The sequence below is a fragment of the Larimichthys crocea genome, chromosome IX, assembly GCF_000972845.2.
Source record: "Larimichthys crocea isolate SSNF chromosome IX, L_crocea_2.0, whole genome shotgun sequence".
NCBI classification, from domain to species: Eukaryota; Metazoa; Chordata; class Actinopteri; family Sciaenidae; genus Larimichthys; species Larimichthys crocea.
Genome location: NC_040019.1, coordinates 6,227,605 through 6,252,447, shown reverse-complemented (window position 1 = coordinate 6,252,447; position 24,843 = coordinate 6,227,605). Strand labels below are relative to the sequence as shown.

General features: G+C 40.4%; 1 protein-coding gene across 2 annotated transcripts in view; it reads left to right on the top strand.

Annotated features, from left to right (window-relative positions):
- The window catches only part of rabgap1 (RAB GTPase activating protein 1), a 65,251-nt gene extending 40,679 nt beyond the window's left edge, over window positions 1-24,572 (top strand). For both annotated transcript variants that reach the window (XM_027282306.1, XM_027282305.1), the window contains 13 exons: window positions 1,260-1,373; window positions 3,142-3,216; window positions 3,702-3,827; window positions 3,942-4,085; window positions 4,937-4,978; window positions 5,371-5,499; window positions 9,058-9,150; window positions 10,164-10,274; window positions 10,625-10,729; window positions 12,179-12,262; window positions 16,769-16,840; window positions 19,781-19,981; window positions 21,464-24,572. In XM_027282306.1, the coding sequence (XP_027138107.1) occupies window positions 1,260-1,373; window positions 3,142-3,216; window positions 3,702-3,827; window positions 3,942-4,085; window positions 4,937-4,978; window positions 5,371-5,499; window positions 9,058-9,150; window positions 10,164-10,274; window positions 10,625-10,729; window positions 12,179-12,262; window positions 16,769-16,840; window positions 19,781-19,981; window positions 21,464-21,586 (1,419 nt within the window). In that variant the 3' untranslated portion in view covers window positions 21,587-24,572. The remainder of the gene's footprint in view (window positions 1-1,259; window positions 1,374-3,141; window positions 3,217-3,701; window positions 3,828-3,941; window positions 4,086-4,936; window positions 4,979-5,370; window positions 5,500-9,057; window positions 9,151-10,163; window positions 10,275-10,624; window positions 10,730-12,178; window positions 12,263-16,768; window positions 16,841-19,780; window positions 19,982-21,463) is intronic.
- The last annotated feature ends 271 nt before the right edge of the window (window positions 24,573-24,843 follow it).

Here is a 24,843-nt window from a genome sequence, read left to right as displayed (position 1 = left end):
CACATTTCTGTATTACATCACCCCAACATACAGTGCCAACTTCCGAGCTGCTTCGCCTCCAAATACTGCGTGAAGATATCTCTAAATGTGCGTTTGATTTGTCATGTAATGGTAACATTACTTATTTAGAGGCTGTTGGTTCCAAATACACGGATCATCAATAATGAAATGAGGGGTGATTAATCTTGGCTAGTTTAGACTCTAGTCTGCGGTAGTTACTGATCTGTGTGTGTGAGAGTGAGAGTGGTATTTCCACTATTTAGTGCTCTGTCATCACAGTGGAGGGATATCCCAGAGAAATATGTTGTTGGACTGTATGCAGTCGGGCTTGTGGTTACATATCTGTACTTCTTTCAGTGTATCCTGATATTGAGCAATCTCTTTTGACCTCTTTCGTCCTCATATGGACTTTGTGTCTGCAACGCCGAGCTCTGTGGAGGACAGCATTGATCTGTCCCATCAGGTTCACTAATTTCGTCCTCACTAAAACATTCCACCAACTACAGGACATGACAATCGTGTGTCCTTCATGATAAATTTCATTATACTAGTAAAGCGTCAGCATGAAAGCATTTTCATTGCATGGCATGTTGGTGTTGGTGTCTGAGTACAGTCTCACAGAGCTGCTAGTCTGACTGCAGCATACAGTCCAAATGGAGTCTCATTACCTCAAGTTACAATGCCTCAAAGATTGTTTTCCTGTTCAGAAATGTTTGTCTGTGGTGCATTTGTTTTTGTTTTTTTCTGCACGCTGTCCTAGTCATCCATCTGTCCCGCTCTCCAGACAAAATGTCCTACAGTTAATTTACTCTGTTACAGTTCAGCTTGGGATGGTGTGTGTGTGTGTGTGTGTGTGTGTGTGTGTGTGGTGTGTGTTGCATGATGTCTTTGGTCAGTTTCCATTTAATGTTATTTTTTACAGTTTATCAGAGCTGTTTCGCTATTATTACTAAACATTGCTTGCTTTGGCAACATAAACATTATCTTTCATGTTCTAAATTCGAAAAAATTACAATTGAAATGCACAGAGATAGGGAGTGTCTTGTGCATGTGTACAGTCCGTACTGTAGAAGAGAACACTCTGTGCTACCAGGAACTCATCCTGCTCTTTACTGTAAATCTCGCATACTGAGGAACACTGACCACTGCTGGGCCTCAATGGAATTTTTCCTCAGTAATAGTCTAATAAAATGTGGTGTGCATTCATAATGACTGAGTGTGACCGACCATGACCCTTTTGTCTGCCTCTGTCTTGTTAGGAATCCCCTCAGGACAGCGCCATCACCAGGGACATTAACAGGACATTTCCAGCTCATGACTACTTCAAAGACACTGGAGGAGATGGACAAGACTCCCTCTACAAGATCTGCAAGGTGGGATACACACACACGTGAAAGAGGATGTTTATATTACATTTTTAACATCAACACAGGGTATTATGGATCACGTCAAAAGTTTTTTAAAAAAATAGCAGTGCACAAAACTTCATCAACAGCTGACTGTATGCAGAGTAACTGCAGAAACAAATCTGCAGCATGTATTCCCCTCCTCTGGTCTCCACATTGTATGTCATTGTATGGCAGTGTCTTCACCTCTGCCACGCTCTGCCTCTGCTGAGCATGACCACGTTGCCTGCTTGCCCAACTCTGATTGTGGTGCCTATCCTGTCGTCCATCTCTGTCTGCACGTGTATCTTGTTTTTAGACAGTTGCTTTGCATCCTTTATCGGGAAGCTAAAATCCAGACAAATAAACCAATGTAACTTAATTCCATCATCTCCATCCCAGTGAAGAAGTGATTAATTCATACCTCTGTCACATTCTTAGATAAATTGTTGCCCTGATCTACATTTCTAACATGTGAAATGTAGATCAGGGAACATGTGTTCATGATTACTGAGAATGATGCTGTATTTGGAAAAACTATAATTGGATATATGTTATCTTTCTTAAATTATCCTGGTGAGACGTAAACGTTTAGTCTTTTTGGTAGCAGTGCTGCTTTCTCTATAACACGGTGTAATTACTGTGTAAATGACTTGCTTTACAGTAGGGCTGATGACAAAGTTTGTAGAGCAGCAGTGAGAGCTGTCAGAGCTAAAGGGAGCTGATCATTAATTAACTGAGCAGCCACTCCGTTTCTGGGTGGTTCAGCGAGTTCACTGCCTGTCGAGAAAAGCAACATAAGTTTCTAATCGAGCAAACACACACACACACACACACACACATTAGACTCTACTATAATCAGTCCCACTGCACAGCTGAGTCTCACACAGCAACGTGCGCACACGCATGCATACACTGCAAACCTGCCAACTTATCACAAAATACTTATTGATCGTGAGGTGGCAGTGCTTTGTTTCTCACGAGAAAGAACATGTGTGTATACTGTACAGTTGAGACGTGCACACATTTCAACACATAGTTCCATAATCACACACGAATGGTGTGGCTGCAGTTTGTTCACACTTTTTTTTTTTCCTTTTCGTTTTCATTTCATTTATAATGTATAACTCAGGTGAGGGCATCCATCTCTTCTCAGACAAGCACCTCCTCAGGTGTGTTTGAATAATTCAGTGGGCCCTCCCTTTTCCTCCGTGTGTGGATTGATCCACACCTTGTCTGTTTGACTTGTGCTCATTATTTGTGTTTGTAGCTCAGTAGGCCAGCGTTTCCAAACTCTCTCCCTTGCTCCCTACACTCATATTTACTCCATCTCTCTCCAACCTTCTCCTGTGTCTCCCTCTCTAATCATGGCCATTTCTCCTTTTTCCTCCATCCCTCAGTCCAGGGCCTCAAAGTGTTCTCTTCCTGATGGTTAGCTAACAGCAGCTGTAGTAGATTAGAAAGTTTAAAGAGTTAAGTTTAGAAAGGGAATGACTGCGACACCATTTACCTATAATACCGATACTCACCTCAAGTCGGTGTAGCATCATAATGACATATTTTATGGTAGAAAAGTTAGATATTGTTGGTTTAATCTAGCTTTATAAATCTGTATGAATGAGCTGCAAGCTTAAGTTGCAAGGCCATATCTTTATACAATAAATAATGTTAACATCATAATTTTTTTCCCCTTAACAATCCGTTATGAAAAGCATTTCCTAAGCGTGTGTCCGTTTGTCTTTGTTCTGTCCTTCAGGCTTACTCCGTTTACGACGAAGAGATTGGTTACTGCCAGGGACAATCCTTCTTGGCTGCTGTGCTGCTGCTGCACGTGAGTATCACATATCAACCATGTCCAGCAAAAATCCTTTTCAAACAATTTAAAGAGCTGGGAGGGATTGTTTTGTGCTGGAGGACTGGCCATGGCTTAACCCGAATGATGTCATATATTGAGTGTAGATCTGATGTGCGTGATGAACGACACCAAAACAGTTTAAGGAGGTGACATCTGTGAGACGCTGACATTTTATTTTTTATAAATGATGCATAATATGTTCATGTTCATCTGCCACCCTAGATGGGGTTGACTTTAAGCACACTGCACTTCAGAAACATGACAACACTGCCACCTAGTGGACAAACAATGTCAACATCTTCTTAGGGCATAATAGATTATGCATGCAAAGAACAAAGAACAGTTTATGGATATATTTAACAACTTCAGGTAGTTTGCTATTCTGCAGATGTTTATATAGAATATCTTGTCTGATTAGAGTTTGAATTGGCGTGATTATTAAACCTCTTGGTCTTCTTCAGATGCCAGAGGAGCAAGCTTTCAGTGTGCTGGTCAAGATCATGTTTGATTATGGGCTCAGGGACCTCTTCAAGCAGAACTTTGAAGATCTGCATTGCAAGTTCTTCCAACTTGAGAGACTCATGCAGGTACGTGTGTTCTTTTTTTTACTGAATGTCCACCATAGCCGTAGTCATTGTTAAATTTCACGACAAATGCCATTTATTCACTCTATAACCTTGTTTATTCTCTGCCTGAAACAGGAATATATACCAGACCTGTACAACCATTTCCTGAATGTGGGTCTGGAGGCTCATATGTACGCTTCTCAGTGGTTCCTCACTCTGTTCACAGCCAAGTTTCCTCTTTACATGGTCTTCCACATCATTGACCTGCTACTGTGTGAGGTTGGTAATAAAAGACACAAAGACACAATGCAATTTTACTGTCCGAACTTCATGCAAACTTTTGAAGATATTACCAAATTCAGTTCATTTATTTTTTATAATTTATGTACACACAATATCCCAAACTGACAAAGAGAAATGTTTTGGCTGTGGCAAGCGTCCAGGAGTTGAAATAGTAATAAAGTTGTGAGAAGTATGAAGTAAAAGAAGTTTGAAAAAATGAACATTCTTCCAGAGTCTGTCTCTGCCTGAAGGACTCGGAGCATGGGGAAAATAATTTCTCGCCTGAGACAAAAATAGACAAAATGTTGGCCTCAATGTCGAGCTCCACATCTCTTAAAAACCATGTCCCATTTATCACCTAAATATTACCATTACTATGGTGATGCATGGCACCATGATGCTGCAATGATTCATCACAGCAGCAGGAAACTGGGAGACTGTTCCAAGATTCAGGGAATGATGGACAGAGCTAAATACAGAGAGGAACACCTGCTTCGAATCACACACAGAGCCTCAGACTAAAGTGAAGAGCTGGAGTGTCTCTGGATGCCTTTAAGTTGTCCCGCAAATCCTGAAGCTGTGGAGAGATCTTTGTAGCTATTTAGTTCCTTTTCGATACAGTCTGACAAATGATCTGCAAGGAAGAGTAGGAGACAAATTCAACATTAGGAGCAACTGTGGCACTACATAGATGGATCTGGTTATACTGTATGTACTTTAGATATTCCTCTTTATTTTGAATGCATCTGGACTATGTGTCCTTGTTGTTATTGTGTTTTTTTTTCCCCCATTCTACAGTAACAGTTCCTCAGTACACCATGAATCTGAACATTTTTCTTCATTTTCAGGGCATCAGCGTGATCTTCAATGTAGCCTTGGCACTTCTGAAGGTAAGGTAACCTACAGTACACAGATATAAATACACACAAACACGCGCATGCACACTTGCACATAACCACAGCTCTGAGTAGAAATGGAAACGCACAGCAAGCGCCAAAAGAAAAAAATCGAACCATGGAAAGATTTTACACGTCTGTAGATGTGAGCAGGTGCAGACACATGCGTAGCGTCACTCGAAAACGGCACACATGCTTTTTGTCGAAGGTGAGCCGCGTTCTCACAAGCCTTTAGCAATTATCTAGTTTGTTTTAACAATTTAGAAAATCGTCTCCGCAGTGAAGATCATGCTGCGTCATACTGCAAAAAAAGAAATAAATGTCTTAACGGGCAACTCGTGTAAATGCCTGATGTGCTTCTGTGTTCCCATCCTTCTTTTCCTCAGACATCAAAAGACGATCTGATCCAGACAGACTTCGAGGGTGCACTCAAATTCTTTCGTGTCCCAGTTCCAAAGAGGTACCGATCTGAGGAAAATGCAAAGAAACTGATGGAGCTGGCTTGTAGCATGAAGGTGAGTTTAGTGTATAAAAGACTGACATCACTCGCTCTTAATATGCAGTAATTATGTCTGCTAATTAGATCATAAATGTCATCTCAAATGTAATGGACAGAATGAATGGATAAAACCTCTTTGTAGTCCAGCAGTGCCACTTAAATACCACTAGGGGCCACTTTTGAACCTTAAATTAAATTTAACAGATTCAATGAACACACACACATACACACGCATCTCTCTCTTTCCATCTCTGCCTCTTTAACACACACACACTCACACCTGTGTCCTGACCTGTTTTGAACAGCCTGGCCTAGTTTAGAGGGCCTGACTTTGAAGGTAACTTTGGACAGAGATATTTATTAGCACAAACTTTGTAAAGGAGCCAGCATGGAGAGGTTTTTTAGGATTTTTGTCTCTTGGTTGGATGGCCGTGCAGCAGGGAGAGCGAGAGCTCGTCCAGCAGAGACATTTCTAGAAATGGACTTCAAGGAGTCTTGAAGATGTTTCAGCGCTCATCTTGGAGGCATCAGATCTGAACAGAAATCCTGATTGGCCTGTCAGATTGTATTCAGTCCATTTCTTTTGTGCTTCTTTTGACTTGTCTATGTTTTTTTGTGTTATTACAAAGTTCATCTATGCTTGAGGTATACAAAATATTTTCTTAAAGGACTGACAACCTCTAACTAAATGACATATTTTATGGATATTATATTTATAGACTTAGATTTATGCATATACATTATGCAATATAATTAATTGTAAATTATTTCCTGTGTGTTATTTTATTAACTTTTTATACAATTCTCTGTCTATTAATTTTTTAACAATCATATATGCTTCTACTTTTTTGATAAATTCTGTGTTTTCTTCTCCCCGAAGGTTTAACTGCATTGTTTTTAACTTTAAATAATATTCTGAAAATTAAAGAAAAAAAAAATATTTTGCTTCCTTCACAGAAATGTATAAAACGCTGCATATTTAAAAAAAAAGTTTTCTTACGTCCCCTTAAATCCAGACTGACTTGCAGACCTCCCTGTGAAGCTATAGCGACCCCTAGTGGTGATGAGGACCTCCATGGTCTTTGTATCCCTTTTAATAAAATACTCTCACGTCATTACAAAAAAAGAATATTGACCTGCCGGTTACTGCATACTGCTTTAAGAGGTTATTCCCAGCACAGTATTTAACAAGAGAAAGTAATTTCCAAGAAGACATTTGGCCAATTGACCTCAGTGAGTACCTGCGGTGTTGCAGCAAGAAATTAAATCTGAGTCAAGGTAATCTGAAGATTTGATGTCACTATATGGGGATTAACTGACCAGATTACTGGTGCCCTCATTGGCTGATGATGCCGGCTTCTGATTGAAGCACAAAATTTTCCAGTGCTCAAACTTTGTTGCCCATTTTATCTCAGATTTGCCAAATATCTCAGATATCCTCATGATACTTGTTGTAAACATGAATTTTGGACTATTACATTTAAATTACCGACCTGGCCTTGTAATCCAAAATGATGCAGAGCTATTGATTTTTTTACAGATTTTATTTATATACCAGAGGTTAAAGTGAAACATCCTGGTCCTTGACTCTTTGAACTATTGACTCGGTCCTCCCCTGCTTCAACGCCCCCATGGTGACACAAACCCATTAAAGGAGACTCATAATGATCCTAGTGGAAAGGAAACAGTTGTTCTGTGTCTGTGTAAGTAGTGGGTGGTATTAGGAGAAAAACTACTTGTATTTGAGGTTAAAGGTCTTTATACTATGAGTATAAAGTCCGTTTACAAAATATATTCAGGAGATAATCATGGGTTCAAATTGTGGTCATTTACTGTATGTTGTCTTTTTGTGTAGTTCCTACATGTACATCCTACTTTTTCTTGTCTGCCAACCCTTTGACTTCTTAAGCTAATATATGCAAAGTGTTCAGGGGATTTAAAAGAAAATTATTAATGTGTGCAGTTTTCACCTTTGTGTTTTAGTTCCCCTCTCTTTCTCACATTAGCCCTTGTACTTTTTATCTAGTACATATGAGTATGTATGTGTAGGGATTCAGCAGCTACTGTCCATATAGTCACAGCTATGTTGAGCGTTTACAAGACTGTTGCTTTATATGTTGCACAAACAGCAGCAGCAGTGGAAAAACAGCTTCTTTTTTTTTGCATTCAGAGAATGATCAGCAAATCACCTCAGCGAGAGCAGGTGGTTTTACAATATGCTTGCTAAGTTGCTAGTGTGTGTCAAAAAAGTAATACTGACAGTACTGCACTGGTAATTTGCTTTTTTATAATTGATCCAAGACTTGTAAGAAGAGAAATATTTTATGTAGCTTTACTCGAGCAAGCCTTCGTTGCTCTGTGTTCCTAATTGCTTCTCTAAGTTGTAACTGTAGACCTAGCTGTCAGTCAAGGCTCTGAGAGAAAGCAGGAAAAAAAAAGAATGAGAAAGGAGATAGATGAGGCAATGCCTGCCCTGAATGACCTCATGTACTTTTTCTTCCTTGTTGTCGTCTGTCTCCCATTTACAGAGCAGAGTGTGCCACCAAATACACTCCCAAAGCACACACACACGCACACAGCACACACACACGCAGAGACACACTTTTAACGGGGCAACATATGGGCCATGCTGTCCCAGTTCTGCCAACGGCATTAGGTGATGACTGCTGGGTGCATTTGGATCACCTGATATACTGTAGATTAATACTAAACCTGAGAGTATAACAGGCAACACTGCATTGATGTCGCAGCCGTAACTAGACACATTAAAATCCACACAATGGACAAGCAAGTCTCTTCCGTGCTGGAAATCTGGAACATAGTGATAGTTAAAAAGCCCACTGTAAGGCAAGGTTTAAGCAGTGAGTGGCCTGTTGATGAGATTGCCTTAATGAATGTAAGTGTGTAGGTTTTATGTGATCAGAGGTTTGCCAGTGAACCTGAAGTCTACTGAACTTCAGAAACGAGATGATAAATAGTTTGTAGTGCTGAAATTTAAGAGAATCGATCAGCCATTAAAGTTCATATTCCCAATTCTGAGATTTCTTTCAAAATACATTAAATATGTTGGAAAATATTTGCTGAAAACATGTGGAAAGGCTCTGAACGATATATTAGAAGTTAGAGGTTTTTTTACCAGTTTTCAGTCGAGGATTTTTTGGGCGTTTTTGTAAACTTGTCAATGTTTTTAATCATTCAAATTTGGCTGAGTGGTTAATAACACTTTCTTTTTTGGTTTGACAAACTCAGAACACATATTTATTTTGACTTTAAACTGACTTCAGAGAGATTCTAGCAAACCGGTTTGTCAGACAGAAATTAACTGTAGCAAACTGGATTTATAATCTCTGCATATGTTTTATTACATTTTTTTCAAATGCTAGACTAGACCGCAGAAGACCGCAGAAGGCCACAGAAGGCCACAGTCCAGCACAGACTATAAATCTTGTGTCTAAAGATTGGAAAGACTTCTCTGGCAGCAACCTTTAGTGAAGCAAGCCAAAGACTACTGTCCTAGTTTATGTCTTTAATTATGTGTATAATTACATTTCTTCATGTCTTCTGCTGTCAACAGATCAGCCAGAAAAAACTGAAGAAATTTGAGAAGGAGTACCACACCATCAGGGAGCAGCAGGAGCAACAGGAGGCCCCCATCGAGAGATATGAGGTAGACATTAACACATGATATTTACATGAGTACGTTAAGCCTAAAAAAAATAATTACTTCTCTATAAACGTAACATAAAGTTGATATTAAGTTATATACCTTTTTTTTTTTTTACTTGGTTCTTTTGACAAGAGCAGGAATCCTTTAGATCCTTGTTCTTGTTGCAAATGACGTCATGAAGTGCTACACTGACACAGCAGGTTGAAAGGGAGATGAAGGCAACTATGTTGTTGTTGTTTTTTACTGTAGACCTCGACAGTCCTTGTTCATGGAAGAAAAACTACACAGCATCAAAAAAAGCCATTAATAGTACATGTCATAAATCATCTCAAGGGTAACGGTTTGGTTGGATACAGTACAAGATCATCAATTGCAGTGACTGAACTTCTGCTTTGTTTGCTGCTGAAAATGCTTCTAGCAAGCAAAGGACATTTTTATATGTCCATAGAGGTTTTAATCTATCCATGAAGATTCTCTTACACTCTTACTGATATAAAAAAAAAAAATCGTAAGATTGGAATAAGAATGTGAGCATTATTTGCAATACTAGATATGCTTGTCAGTCACCGTGCAAGACAGTTGTGTAATCTTCACAAAATGTATTTGTGCTTTTTAAGGAATATTTTACACTCATGTCAGTTTTCATTCAGCTGTCTGTTGCTGTTAATGATGTACAAACAGGTTATGCTCCGTTAAACATTAAGTTCCCATGTGAGCACAGTTAACTTTTACACTCTTTTTCTTTCGGTATATTGTTGCATTACTCTAGAAACTACCGAGCCAGGAAGAGATGCATTTGCAACTCTTCATGACTGACTCCCTTTTCTCTGCTCTGTCTCATCACTTTCCTTCCTCTTTCATGGCTTTTTAACTTCTCTCCGATCATATTCTCTTCTCTTTTGCGGTCTTCTCTTTCTCTTGTTTTGTCACATTCTCCTTTGTCTTAATCTGCCTTTCTCTCAATTTGTCTCTCCTGTTCTCTTCTTCTTTTTCACTTTCTCTTTCTCATTCAGCGGGAGAACCGTCGTTTGCAAGAGGCAAACATGCGTTTGGAGCAGGAGAATGACGACCTGGCACATGAACTAGTCAGCAGCAAGATAGCCCTGCGTAAAGACCTCGACAACGTAAGCCAAACAGAAAGTATATATTTGTGTAACTTTGGGTGTGTGCGTGTAAAGATCATGAAAATGTGAGTCGTCACTTCTGTAAACACACTTAACAGACGCAAGTCATGCATTATATGTGGCAACAATTGTGCAAGAACTGAAACAGGAGAGTGTGAACGTGTATTTGTGAAACAAAAACACAGCCTCAAAATATCTGTGTGTGTTTAAAAGAGGGAATGACATTTTTGTGCATCCTCGTTTGACTTACCTTGAAAAGAGAGAAGGCAGAGAGAAAACTAAGAAAGTAGGGCAAGTCTAAATTTCAATGACCTCATCAACTTTGGGTTATTTTCTTGTGTGTGTGTCAGGCGGAGGAGAAGGCAGACGCCCTGAATAAAGAGCTGCTGCTGACCAAACAGAAACTGGTGGACTCTGAGGACGAGAAGAGACGACTGGAGGAAGAGTCTGCACAGGTTAGAACCCAATAAAGAGGCACTTTTCATCCTGGTGTCTATAGTTTAGACATCAGTCCATCTTTTCTTTAAATCTCATGTGCCACACAGCGTTACAGATAGCAGGAAAAGGTCAGCACTACTGCAACACTAATTCTCAGGTGAAGGAATGATCAGAATTATTGTGAAAGGGTGCAGCTTAAATCACCTGTCCGGGGGGGTCAAGAAGGAGACTAGCTGTCAGTGTGCAATATTAATGTGACAGGCTTGTGCCTGTGCAGTTTATCTCATGGACTGAGCCAAGAGGCTGCCTGCAGGTTTTTATTCAAACTAAACACTGCAACAGCTGGTTTCACAGATGATGTGTGTTTCTAATGAATGTGTGTTCATAAGCTCAATCAAGCGTTATGCTGCACCTTTGCCGGCTACGTATGATGAACACTTGGCTGATGTGTGCCTCCTTAGACATGTAACATGTTGATGTTCCAGTTGAGCAGAAGAAAGGTGATTGGTCAGCATGAACTGCTTGTGTTGTCTTCTACAAGTTTCCGACAGTAATCGCACGGCAGTAATCTCCTTTTCAGTGATTAGTTAGTTAGTTTGACAGCCCAACACAACCTGATCGTCCGGCATCGTGGTGTTGATATCAACGGGTAAATTCTGACACTCGACTGCAAAACAAAACCTGTGTTGTGCGTATCTCCGCTGGGACTCTTGTTAAGCCTTTACTATGAATCTAGCTTGCACACAAAGTCCAAAACATATATGGAGAGATCAAATCTAAGAAAAGTAGGCATTATGGGATTAATGTAGCTAATTCAAAACTTAATCCAATATGCTCCCTTTAGACACGAGCATGTATCTGTGTATCTCTGCCTGTTTCTTTGTGTATTCACCTTCCTGCATACAAGAGTCTGTCTGTCCGCGGCTTCATCTAATCTGTCTGTGCTATTTGTATCCCTGTCTGTATGGTTAAAAAAAAGTCCATTCAGTACGTTTGTTTGTTCACGAACAACACAAAATTACACTCCAAATATTTTTCAGTCCTTCCTCTCTCGTCTGTCATTTCTATGAAGACACATACTGTGCTGTCCCCGGTCAAAGGATGTCAGTTCATCTTTGATATTGATTTTCTCTTGAGTTCAATGAAAAATCTTTCTGAGGTGGAGGACAGACCTGCTGCCCTCTGTTCCCATGTGTGTTTAACGCTGTCCTCCAAATGTCTCCTGTCTTCTTCAGTGTGTAGGTATAACTATGAATTTGATTGGATTTTTGTGCTTGCAATAGAGGTTGCGTGAAGGGCGTGACTTCGCCCTGAGCTTCAAATCTGCCAATACCTTTCTCTGTCTTCTTTACATGTCATGACGTTCACACGGTCTCTGGGGCCTCTGACTCTGGCTTCGTCCTTGGTCTCTGCCCTCCAAAAGCCTAACAGCATGTATATCTGTGTATGTTTGTTTGTTCCCACAGCTGAAGGAGATGTGCCGACGAGAGCTTGATAAATCTGAATCAGAGATTAAGAAGAACGGCTCCATTATTGGAGAATATAAGCAGGTATGTACTGTATTTTTGAAGTGTCAACGTTACGGTTCAAATCATTTTACTGAAGTGTTTATTTCCTTGCAAGTACATTTTTGAGAAGTGAAACTGTGGCAGTTTCCTTAAAACTTGATTGATTGATTTTTTTTTTTTTACACTTTACAAATGTTTGTTTTTTTCACTTTGTTATTACAGAGCAGAACACCAGTGTGGTATATTACATTTCTATGAAACTTACTCTTTAGACAAAAGTTCTAGTGGTGTCTTTTTCTGAAATTCTCAGCATATGCCGCAAGTCTTTGCTTATCATATATCTCTCCAACAATATTCAGTCAGTGTTTCAAAGTAGGGGGGCCTATCATTTCCTCGTGTTCGTCTTCTTGGTTACTAAAACTGTAATGAGATCCTCCCTTCTACAATCTGCATAACTTCCCCCTCTCAAACCAGTCTTTAACCAAGAAAAATATCAAGCCACTTTAAAGCAGTGATCAACGCACCATCCAATACAGAAATACAACAGTTTAATCATACAATTGTAGCAGCCAAAATACAGTAAGTTAATGTTAACAGTATACATTTATATGCCTGAAATTAAATAAATAAAAGGGAGCATCATAATCACATGAATTTGTTCCGTGTCACACATCCTGGTTAGTTTTAGTGGTTGACCAAATACCACTGACTGATGCACATCATCACATACTGTACTGGAGACAGTATTACCAAGTCACACTGATTTGTTACATTTATCGATCGTGAAACATCTTTGTGTACATTCCTATGGAATCCAGTTTGTTCTCCACTGAGGATAGTTTCTAATAATGATATTTGTAGAGCATGTAAGAGTGCTAAAGAACCAACCAATAATCAAAACGAACAGGTAGAACAAGCAGGTAAATAAAAGATATTGAAATAAAATAACTAATATCTGAGAAAATAAAAAGAATAAAACAAAAAATAGATCAAAATAAATATGACAATGACGCAGCTAGCCTTATTGCTTTATTCCACAGTCATGTAACAAACTGTCTCCCTTATTTTACACCTGGACCCTTGAATGTCTCAAGCTAACCACAGGTCCATATTGATCTGAAAGGTCTGAATTATAGCTAAGAGCCTTTAAAAGTAATCAATAAAATCTTAAAATCAATCCTCAAACCTACTGGGAGCCGGTGTAAAGAGACAAAAACAGGCGTCGACAGGTCACACCAGACGAGCAGCTGAGTCCTTTACAGCTCGCTGTAATGAGTAAACTGCTGGACACTAATTATTATTTCAGTTTTAGAATTTATTCTAATCTGTGGCTTAAGATTTAATTTGACATGAATAGAAAGCTGCTCATTGATCTGAAAGAAGAACAGTTAACAAAGCGGAGTACAACAGCATTAGTAGCTTGTAATTGATGATCAGAGACAAACGTCCGAATTCTGTAGGTCCACGTTTAAGTTTGGTTAGACACATGTTAAAGTCGTAATGATTTAAATGGTTGCTTGATTTGAAAACTCACTATAACCCAAAGGGAACAACAATAATATTGAACATTGTGTAATAAGAGAGAACCAGCAGTTGACAATCTCTGCACAGCACCAAGCAATGACCTGAAGGCTTGTTATTTCTTTACTTTGCATATATCTCAGGCCCAAGACTGGTTGTAAATTTCATCAAGAGTATGGCCCTTGTTTTATATTTTTTGGTTAATTTAATTTAATCTCATCCTGAGCTCTGTATGTTTGAGCACCTCTTCTCAACTTATTTCTCCTTATTTGGCTTGTCTTTTCATATCCAGGCTCTGATCAAGCCATTACCATGGCACGACGAGCCATAAATATTTTAAAATAATATAAGAGCAATCTGTTTTCATTCACTCATCTGGTTTATGAAGCAGAAACGTCTCATTTTACGAATTGTCCCCCAGCTGAACCTCAGCAGAGCCTTTGATGACTGAGCCTGTAAGCGTATTTTCAGTTCTTCTCTCTCTGAATTCTTCTTACGCTGATTTTCATCCTTTCAGATCTCATCCCGTCACTTAATGCTTAAATATAAACCTCCCCAGATCAAGTACCATTATCATCAGCACTGTGCTATTACGCAACAATCCAGCTCTTACCGCTCCCTGTGGAGGCAGACAGAAATAGCAACAGGACCAATTTAGAAAGAGACCTTAACTTCACCTAAGTCTAAAAATATTGGCAGCAGATTGGAATTGACAAGGGATCTGAAAACTGACGACAAGAGCTGTCAAGGAGGAGAAGGGGATATGAGGGCTGTATGTGCATTATGGGTGAAAGCAGCCTACAGATTGCCAGCATGCAGCCGAGAACTGTGCTGAGCAGAGCTAAGTGTGAAAATGGGGCTCTGACAAAAATAGTTCGTTTTGTGACAGGGAGGAAGGGGGTGATGGATGGAGAGAGGCAGAAAATGAACACAAGTCTGTGGAGGAGAGAGGGAGGACAGCAGCATTCAATCCTCTGGGGATTGACAAGTTTAGGGATGCCCCTCCAAATAGCCTGCATTGTTTCCCAACCCAGATAACTCAAATTATTCTTCGAATAGTATTTTTTTCTATTTCTGTGGCTGCAAATGCCAACTTTCTTTTTGTGGGATTAGAGCCAAAAGAGCTTTGTGTGTGTTAATTGCCCCTTCAACCCACGAGGACAGAGAAACGTCTGTTAATGGTGGAGTTAAAAGGAGCGTCGAGTGGTGTGCTGTAATCCCTTTTGTAGGAGGAGAGCCAGTGTAGATGAACTCAGGTTAGCCCGGTGTTTGCCAGGTAGTGCGACAGGTGCCAGTGCTCGTGTCTCTGATGTCCTGTTGGCATTTTATTTCTTCCCGTTTTAAAATATTTTGAGTCTGGTCAGTGTCTGCTTTGAGTTCAAACTTCATATGAAATGTTATAAGCCTGATAAAGCAATTAGAATTGGACGCGTTCACAATACGCTCACTATATATGCGTACTGCATACATGAATTATTGGCGATGAAAACAAAAATTTCCCTAGGCAGTAAAGTTGCATCAGGACCAGATGAATTATTGAGTGAAAACATTTAAAATAAATTAGACTGAGATTGTTTATTGGGAAAAAAAAGAAAGAAAACAAAAGATTGCCCATGGGTTTGGAGTCTGTGCTACAAGAAACACGCACAGAATCTTTTATGTACACAGTAGAGTCAAAAAAACAACCGTTCATCCCGAATGTAAAAAAAAAAGCTAAATAATCATTGCCAGCTTGCTTGCAGATGGTGCAACAATAAAGATTCCTTACTGTGGGCTGACATGTACAGCATCTTACATTTGAATTTGCAGCAGGACACACTGTCCCTCTCAGTGTCCCACTCACTTCTACAAATGAAAATGTCTGCTTTCCATGTGGGGGACAAAAATGGCTGAGGGCATAATGGTTCCCACAACTTTAAAGCTGCACCAAGTATAAAGATGTACAGCATGCCACAGAGTAGTACTAGTTTAAAAAAAGGAAGCAGGGAGAGTAAAAAAAAGAGGAAGGGGGGCATCTGAGGGATAAATGATCAGTAGTGATGAAGGTAAGTTAGAGAGATGGATACAGTAATGGCAGCTGAGAGCAAACGAAGGAGAGGATGACGGGAGAAAAAGATAAAAGGCACGTAGGAGGAGAGCGATGGATATGTGCTCGGCTAAAGATACACGGGGATGGATGATGTATAGATTGATCTCCAAGAGGAGGAAGAGATATACAGTATATGCCACAGGGAATCAGAGATATGCAGAGAGCAGATAGAGAGAGATAGATAGTCTGTCTGCAGAGAGGTTGTTAGGATGACTCATGTCACATCGATCTGTTGGCTTGCAAGATGGAGCACAAGTGTGTGTGGGGGTGTTTGTGTGTTTGTAGCTGTGGGTCATATATGTGTGGAAAGCAGAGAAGAAGAGGATGGGGTACATGAAAGGATGCACACACATGTGTACGATCGGTGAGCTCTGCTGGAAAAACAGGGACCTCACGACACCACTAATGGACTTAAAGCCGAGTAAGAGGATGAAGTCTCTGCCACAAAGAGAAGATTTACCAAGAGCCGCAAACAGACAAACAAGGTTGTGCGCAGTGGAAAAAAAAAACAGTAAACAGTTCATGGTCTTTCTCAGGAGCCATGTTTCCACTCAAATATATTGTAAGTTTATATATATACAAACATATATTGTATGTTTTCATCTCCTGCCCTCTTTGCTATTTGCTATAAGTGTCTTATGACGATACACGTGTCTCACAATACAGTAAATACCAGAAGAAATGGAGGTGATTTAGGTTTTCGTTCACGTATAGTTTAAGGTGTTTATCGCACAGATTGACTGATGTATTTGTGTAACAGAAGTATCATCCTGCAGCCTCTAAACTTATAAATATTAATAGAATCAATAATAAGAAATGTATTAAATGTACACAAGACTCCACTGCATCTGTATTGAATGGCTCAGTAGAAATTCAGTGGACTTTGGGTGAATTGTTGATCAACCTGATGCAGTTGTCTCTGTCTGTGGTTCATATAGATCTGCTCCCAGCTGAGTGAACGACTGGAGAAACAACAGACAGCCAACCGAGGAGAACTGGAGAAAATCCGGGTGAGTTTTACACACCGACACACACACCTCCACTCGAACACACGCCGTAGATTACACCCAGGACTATAAGTGGAGTGTAATTACAGAGTCGTTTGTGACAACTGTATTTGACCATGCATGTGCGTCTTTTACACAGTTCCTATAAATGAATGATAGACTACATCTCCCAGGGTTCTGGATGAGTGCCAGGAACAGTCACGTGCAGGTTGTTTTCTTTTTCTTTTCTTAGGAGGCATGGTCTCTCCTCTCTATAACAATATTAGTTTTCAAAGAGTTTCAAAAACAGTTTTTTCAGGTATGTTGGGAACTGTTTCCACCTCATTGTTCTGGCTGGCAGTGAAATCAAAGCGTTTGAGGGGAGAGGGTGGGGGGGACAATGAGGAGTTGGGCCAAGGAGCCGGGGCCAGGCAGCTCACTTCCAGCACTTGCACACTTGGCTCACAAACTGTTTGTTTAGACTGTAGCTGGGATAAAGGCCATTTTGGCATAGAGCTTTTTCAGGACTGCCCAAGGACTCACAAAAGGACAGACAAAAGGTTTATTGCACCAAGAAAGGACACGTCCTGCAGAGGATATAGCTGAGTGTGTGGTAGCACACACCCACACTACCACCGTGCTTGCTCTTTTTTTTATTATTTACTAATAATGGTGCAGCAAATGAAATTAAACCATCAGCAAGTGCTATTATAGCTGATGTAGGGGGACAATGATGTGCAGTGAATAATATATAATTGTAAGTTACAACAGTGTTAATTAGAAATGTTTAAATAATATACTGACATACTTATTCACCGAAACTCTATTTAAAGTGACGACAGAAACAATTTCAGCTCGAGCTTGCTGCCGCTTCATTAATGCTCTCATCCACTTCTGCGGTGATGGGACTATAAACGTTATGTATAATTGCTGTTCAGCTTTGAACTCACTTGACAGTTTAATCCAAATGAAATGTAATATTGTTATGAAATATTGATTCGGAGGGAATAATTTCGACTAACGTAGTCAACTGTTGTTGCTAAGGTACAAAACCGTCGCCGTGAACCGAGGCGCCGTGGACGTTTCTACTAAAACAGAGCCCAGATTGTGCCAAACCTGCACGGCCATCAGGAGGTTTGGTAGCCATCAGCCAAAGAAAGCAGCACATGAACACTCCAGCTACTGTTTCTACATATGTATCTGTCCCGTCGTAGCATTATCCTGGTTTAGTGTGAGCTAAATTAACATTAGAGAACTCTGAATGAGTCAAAGTACCTGAATGGGGTGTTGTCTAGCAGCACAGTCAGTGCTTTGTGCCCAATAATAGCTCATCACATACAATGGCATGCAAAAAAGAGCTCTTTGACTAAAGGGTCAGGTGGAGGGCAGCGCTGACAGCGGAGGGGAAGCAGAGTTTGCTTAGTATGGCTACTACACTAATGAGCTGCCACGCTTCAGTAACTAACACAGAACACACTGTCTCTTCTCAAGTTGTAAAAACTAAACGTTAGACGGGGCCCAGTACAGAGCGACACAGCCGGATTTACATGTATGTCGATCTTTGTGCGAGTGCGCCAACAGTCAGAGACTTCTGCTGTGGTCCAGTTTATTTTTAGACTTTCTGTGTTACATTTTCACGACGTCTGACAAAAGTCTTTAAAAGGTGTAAAAAATAGCATAGTTCACACGCTTCACACCTCTGTCACACACACATAACTGTTCCTTCAGTCACACGGCTCTTTGTCAGATGCTTTGATTTCCTTTCATTCACTTTCTAGCTTAAGTTTGATTTGATTTTCTCATTTGCATATTTCTTTGGAGCTCAGGAGAAAAAGGAACAAACTCCTGAATTAGTAATTAGCGCTCTCAATTTAATAATTTGTGCGACCGTGTTAGTTAATATTGTTTTTGGCTTCAGACCCCTTCAAGCTCTGTCACGCACTCACCGCTGAAGCAAAGCCACTCCTGAACGGAAAATATACAGCAGTGACTTCATGAATTATTTATAAAGTGACAGTGTGATTGTAGCGGTGAATTAGGGAGCTGAATCTTATTTATTTTATTTTTTAAACACAAGACACTCCCAAGGAGTATTAATTATTTCTTTGTACACTTAACCTTGACTTAAAAAAACAGCCTCTCAATACCGCAACATGATTTACAGTACACATGTGACAAAATGGTGAAAATACAGCTACTAGACTTTCTAAATAAACAGTTACCGGAGTAGACAAGTACAGGGTGTTAATTACCATCACCTCTCGTCACCCTGACAGCAGAATTACTAATAATAATAATTACTGAAGTTACGGCTGCTTAAATTCTTGATTTAGAGATGTTGATGTTGCTGCTGCTGCTGCTGCTGCTGCTGCTGCTGCTGCTGCTGCTGCTGCGTGATTGCCACAGGTATTTAATGATATAAATAAACAGATTATTCAGCGACGAGTGAATATTTAACACCATACACTAAAAAAATGTAGAGCAGAGTGAAAGAGGCTGAACTCAACAGACGGGGACCGAAACATTCTGATGATTAAAAAGAGGTCTGTGTGCAAATTGTGGCTTTTGTCTCGGAGCCGGAAAGTGGAACAAGTTTCACATTCAGATGCTATTTTGTGTGCGCTGGGCAGCAGTTAACCATACAGCTACTGTATATTTTTCATTAAGCAGAGGTTTTGTTTGGGCAGAGAGACTTAGAGAGCAGCCGTCTGACGCCAAAAACAATATTAGCTAAATGGAGAGCACAAATTAAGTAATCTGAGATTTTTTTGTGAGACTTCTCGTGCTCTGTACCTTTCTTTCTGCATCTTAAATCAATATTTCCTTTTATTCTTTACTCCCCATGACATTTTTTATCCTCCTCGAGCTCAAAGGTATACTAGATATAGAAGTGACTGCTATAAAGAGGTCAGTTGTTTTTTCTCATGTGTGTTTTTTTTTCCCTCCTCTTTCATCCTTCTCTAGTCCAAAGTGGAAGGCTGTGAGAAGTGCAGTAGTCTTTTCAACAAAGAGGGTCGTGTACGGGCCGCCGTGACCACGGCACCTGCAGGAGGGAGCGAGGAGACGGATGAGGAGAAGGAGGGTTTGAAGAACCAGCTGAGAGAGATGGAGCTGGAACTAGCCCAGACCAAACTGCAGCTGGTGGAGGCCGAGTGCAAAATCCAGGTACACTAACACACTTTTGATTCACATACGAGATTGTACCGGCGTTTGTTGCGGTGATACGTTCGGCTTTGACAGCCTTTAAGGACAAATCAAAGAACTTTTCAGTCGGGAGAGACCTGCTGGCATTATACTGTAAGAAGTCTGAAAGTCTGAGATGGGGATTGAGACTAGATCATTTACAGTCAGCGGGGGATGTTTTGGCTTCCGCCTTTCATGTTACAGTGTGTGTCACCTGCACAGTAATTAAACAGGAGGTCTCATATCTACTCGCATGACTTTATCAACCTTTGACGAACACTCCCAACGACTGATGACTTCGCTGTGATCAACGGTGTCTGCAGCAGCATGAATAGAATGAGGAGAGACAGCTGAAGTATTTCAAAAATGTATCTGAGCAGCATTTGATAGTTTGGAATAACAGGACCAGACCAGAACACGGTGAACTATGATTAATGTTTTTGTTTTTGACCAACGGCAACAAGGAGTTTATTAGGAACAATGTCAAAAAAAGGGGAAGGTAAGGATTACGTATGATTTATGGTGTCTCTGCAGCATTGTTCAGACTGCAGGCAAATCAGAACGTGCAGACTGTTACTCGTAAGTGATCCGATCGGATTTATGTGTCCGGACATCACTAATTCATCTGCATGGGTTGATGCGGTAACAATGCAGGTAACTGCAAACGGCTTTCCAACACTGAAGTACAGCAAGACAATATATTTCCGTGCCTGTCAACAGACTTTTCTTAGTGTTGTCCTCACGACTCTGCTCAGCTTCTTTGAGCCACTTCACTCTGGATTTGACAGGTGTCGCATTACAAGTGACTCAAATGACACTCTGAAATCTGATTTGAGTGTCAGCGCAACTTTAGAAATCTGATTGGAATTACATTTCAAACCACCTCCAAAATGTGGCTTGGATCCGATGCACCGACAGTAAATCTTTTTTGATAGGCTACATCATTAACAATAAGTCTCCTTCACACAGGGCTCACCTCCTGTTGTGAAAGCTGAATTATGGATGAAAAATATCCAAAACATGAGTTTTGGGATTTTTTTTTAGGTGACTTTTTAAAAACAAAACTGCTGACGAAGAAAGTCAACCAGGAGAGAGGAACAGAAAGAGTTAGGACGAGCCGGTGAGGCTGCGCAGAGAAAGACAGAGGTGTAGGTGTGTGTGTGTGTAGAAAGCAAGGTGAGAGAAAGTAGTTTTTGTGAATAAAAACTAAAAGAAGGTGACGAATTAATAAAATGAACACGGTGAAATAACAATTGAGAAATAAAAAAGGTTACAGAAATATGAATGTATGCTGTTTGTAGTTGTAGTAAAAAAGAAAGTTGGAATCGGCAGGTCAGACTTTCTAAAAATTAGTGCATCTCTATTAATTTCTTCTAAAATTAATCTGGACACAATCTGAATATGCCAAAAAACCACTTCTGCTCTGTGTGATAGTCATAGTGATGCTCTCTCCTCTTCAAACAGGACCTGGAACACCACCTGGGTCTGGCCCTCAACGAGGTGCAGGCCGCCAAGAAGACCTGGTTCAACCGAACGCTCAGCTCCATCAAGACCGTCACTGGGACCCAGGGCAAGGAGACCACCTAACATGATAACCCCCCATCATCCAGTTTTACCCAGACCCATGTCTTGAGCTCAGTGCAACTCACCACGCTGAAACCTCTGGACGCCTAATTTAACACCACTGGGCCCATAACTTTAACTTGAACGTTGACCGTTAAATCCCAGGATGACCATTACTACAGACTGTGTTATTCGTTCTTATCGAAAAAAAATCGTGTCTCTGTTCCCACCCCCTTCTGATCTAATTAACCCCCCCCATCCATTTCTTCCCCCCTCTCCAACCCGAATGACTACAGCCTAACCGTGCTGATGAGAAGGGGTTGAAAAACACAAGATGAAGTACAATGGTACCACTTCCCCCCCAGAGAAACAATGTGCTTCCACCGATCACAGAAAGAAAACGCAAAAGAGAAAAGTTTCATTTATTCTTTGTCTTTGTACTGCTGATATTAAAGACCCGCAGAAGGAAGGTAGGACATCTGAACTGCAACTGTCCTGATGGGATACGGATGAAAACACTCCGTCCTTCCTTACTGTTCTGCGTGCTCCCCTCCCTCCCTCCTTTAAACTACTGGCACAAACCAACCAGTCCCCCTGTAAAATATTTGTTTTAGGTACGAGAGCTAATAGACGCCTTTTCAAAACTGAGCTTTTTCTAATTTACGTTGAATACTTTTTTTCTTTTTTCTATGTATGTACATGAATGTGCTTATGTAAAGAGGATACGTGTGTGTGTAAGTGTAAGTGTGCATGTTTTTTTGTTGTTTTTTTTGTTTTGTTTTGTGCCGACTGTGAGGTGTATGTGTTCGTGTGTGTGTGAGCGCACGAGTGTTTGAATGCATAAAGAATCGACTGAAATAATGTTAAAATGTGTGTATAAAAGAAAGGCGAGGGCGTGTAGAAGTCCAAGGGGAAAGAAAAAAGCACTAAGGTTATGAGTGTGTGCATGCATGTAAGGGAGGTCTTCCCTGATTGTCTAGTTATCCTGTTCAAATGTGTATATGAATGATGCTAAAGAAAAGTTTGCTGACAAAGCCTTGATCTGAAGGTCGCTAAAGATGATACTAGTGGACATAAATTATATAAAAAATACAAATGCATACGTGCTGTTGTGATTACCAACAGCAGCTTTCACTTTTGCTCACATCAAGTTTCAGTCATAAAACATGCTGGAGGTTTGTTTGGTTTGGATGTTCCAGCACAAAGAAACTAAAAAAATAAAATAAAAAGAAGCTCCAAACCATCCGAACCTCTGCGTGTGTTATAGAGTATGTGTATGTTTGTATGTTAGAACACTGTTTCACCCCAGAGTGGTGCGATACTTACAGGAAGTCAGAATGAAAAACACACACACACACAAGACGTTGTAATTCCTGCGTTAAAACCCGCCCCCTCTCTCCAGCTGTGACCTGTGACCTTGACTGACAGGGTGGCAGGCCGTGTTGTGTTTTATTTTTCACAGTTTAGTCAGAGCGTTTGAGATCTCTTTTACCACTACACACACACACTGATTTTAACATAGAGGCGGGTACGGTGACACTCAGCGGCCACTTTATTAAGAACACCTGCCTGTTAAAGCATCTGTGTCCTCCTGACGTGCACGATCACGAGGTTTTTTTTTTGGCTCACTTTCTGGCAAAAAAAAAAAAACGAATGAATGAGGATGGTCATCTTTACAGAAGCAGTGCAGTCAGCAGCAAAAAAAAACAACAACAAATGCCTTGTCAGCGAAAGAGGTCAGAGAACAATGGCCACAAAACAGATTCGTTCAGCACAGTGAACCAGTGTTATGCATGTTTTTGTTTTTTTTTACTTTCGATGAGGCAGTAGGACCCTGATTACTGAATCTGGGTGATTGATGATTGGAAAAAGTCTACATGACACATAAATGATTCTGCTGACGCATGCTGTCACAAATGACACAAACAGTTTGAATCCTGTGTCGAGGTAAAGGCGGCGTACCGTCGTCCTCGCGGCTCATACGGCACATAGAGGCATGTGTAACAAAGCACTCGTCGCCTCGAGATGGATCCAACGACATGACAGAAAACTCGTGTTTATTCCGGCTGCTTGCGCTCGCTTCAGTAAAGCGCCTTTGGGGATGAGGTGGAACAGGATAACCACAGCACCAGCATCCAAAAAAAATAAATAAAAATCTGCAGATGTTAAAAATATTGGTGGCCACTGAGTGTAAACACACACATATATACACACACACCGTTGTGAATGTAAGGGCAGAAAAGTCACACGCATAAAGACATTTAGCTGCCACAAGTGTAACTCTGCACCTTGGATCGGTGTCGCGGGAGTTACGCTGTCAGTCGCAGGACTTCAGAGTGATGCCATCAGAGGTCAAACTGGCAAGTAACTCTAAATCAGTCCAGAGGGGCCGAGGAGGGGGGTTTAAAAAGTGCTTGCTTGTGTATGTGTGTGTTCTCATATTTAGCTGACTAGAAAGGGAGCTCGACAATATTCCAACTTCTATTCATACTTTACTAATCATATTAGACTGAAGCAAAAAGCTTTCTTTGCCGGGTCTAAAATGAACCGTTACTGTAAATTGCATCTAACTTGAACTTGATTGAATCTGATTGGCTGGGATCTACTTGTGATGTCAGTGGGAACGTCCAGAAGAGGTCGAAACAAAGGTGGAGATGGCCATTCCTCTAAAGGCACTGGGTTGTACATAACAAACATTTAAAAAAAAAAATGAATATTGAGTTTTTTTTGTTTATGATTTTCTACTCTGTAACTATAACTAATGTTGCCTACTTGTTACCAACCTACCTGCTGCCGTGCTACAGTTTAATCCACAATGATGTTTTATGTTTTTAATGTTTATTTTTTGCTCCAAGCTTCTCAGTCTGACTGCTGTTTGGTTTAATTAAATGCCAAAACGTAGCTTTATCATTCAACAACAAAAACATTATCAACGTGTGGAAATTGTAATAGTGTAGGATGCATTGTGTATACTTCATGAATTTCAATATAAAGATATCAACACAAAAAATATGTCCGCCTCACTCTTTTGTCTTCAACAAAACAAAAAATCAAAGTTTTCGGGGGAGATTTTTTGAAGCCAAATGTCACCATTTAGTGGTCGGTGACGTAAACACAAAGCACAGCACCACGTTCCTCACGCAGCAAGAAAGAGCACAAATCAACCACTGATCACAGAAATGAGACACACTAATGATGTCTGCAGCAGCTGGAACAATTAGTGAGTTAGCTGATCGACAGAGGAGTAATTAGCGAGGGAACTGAAAATTGTTTAAATCGTT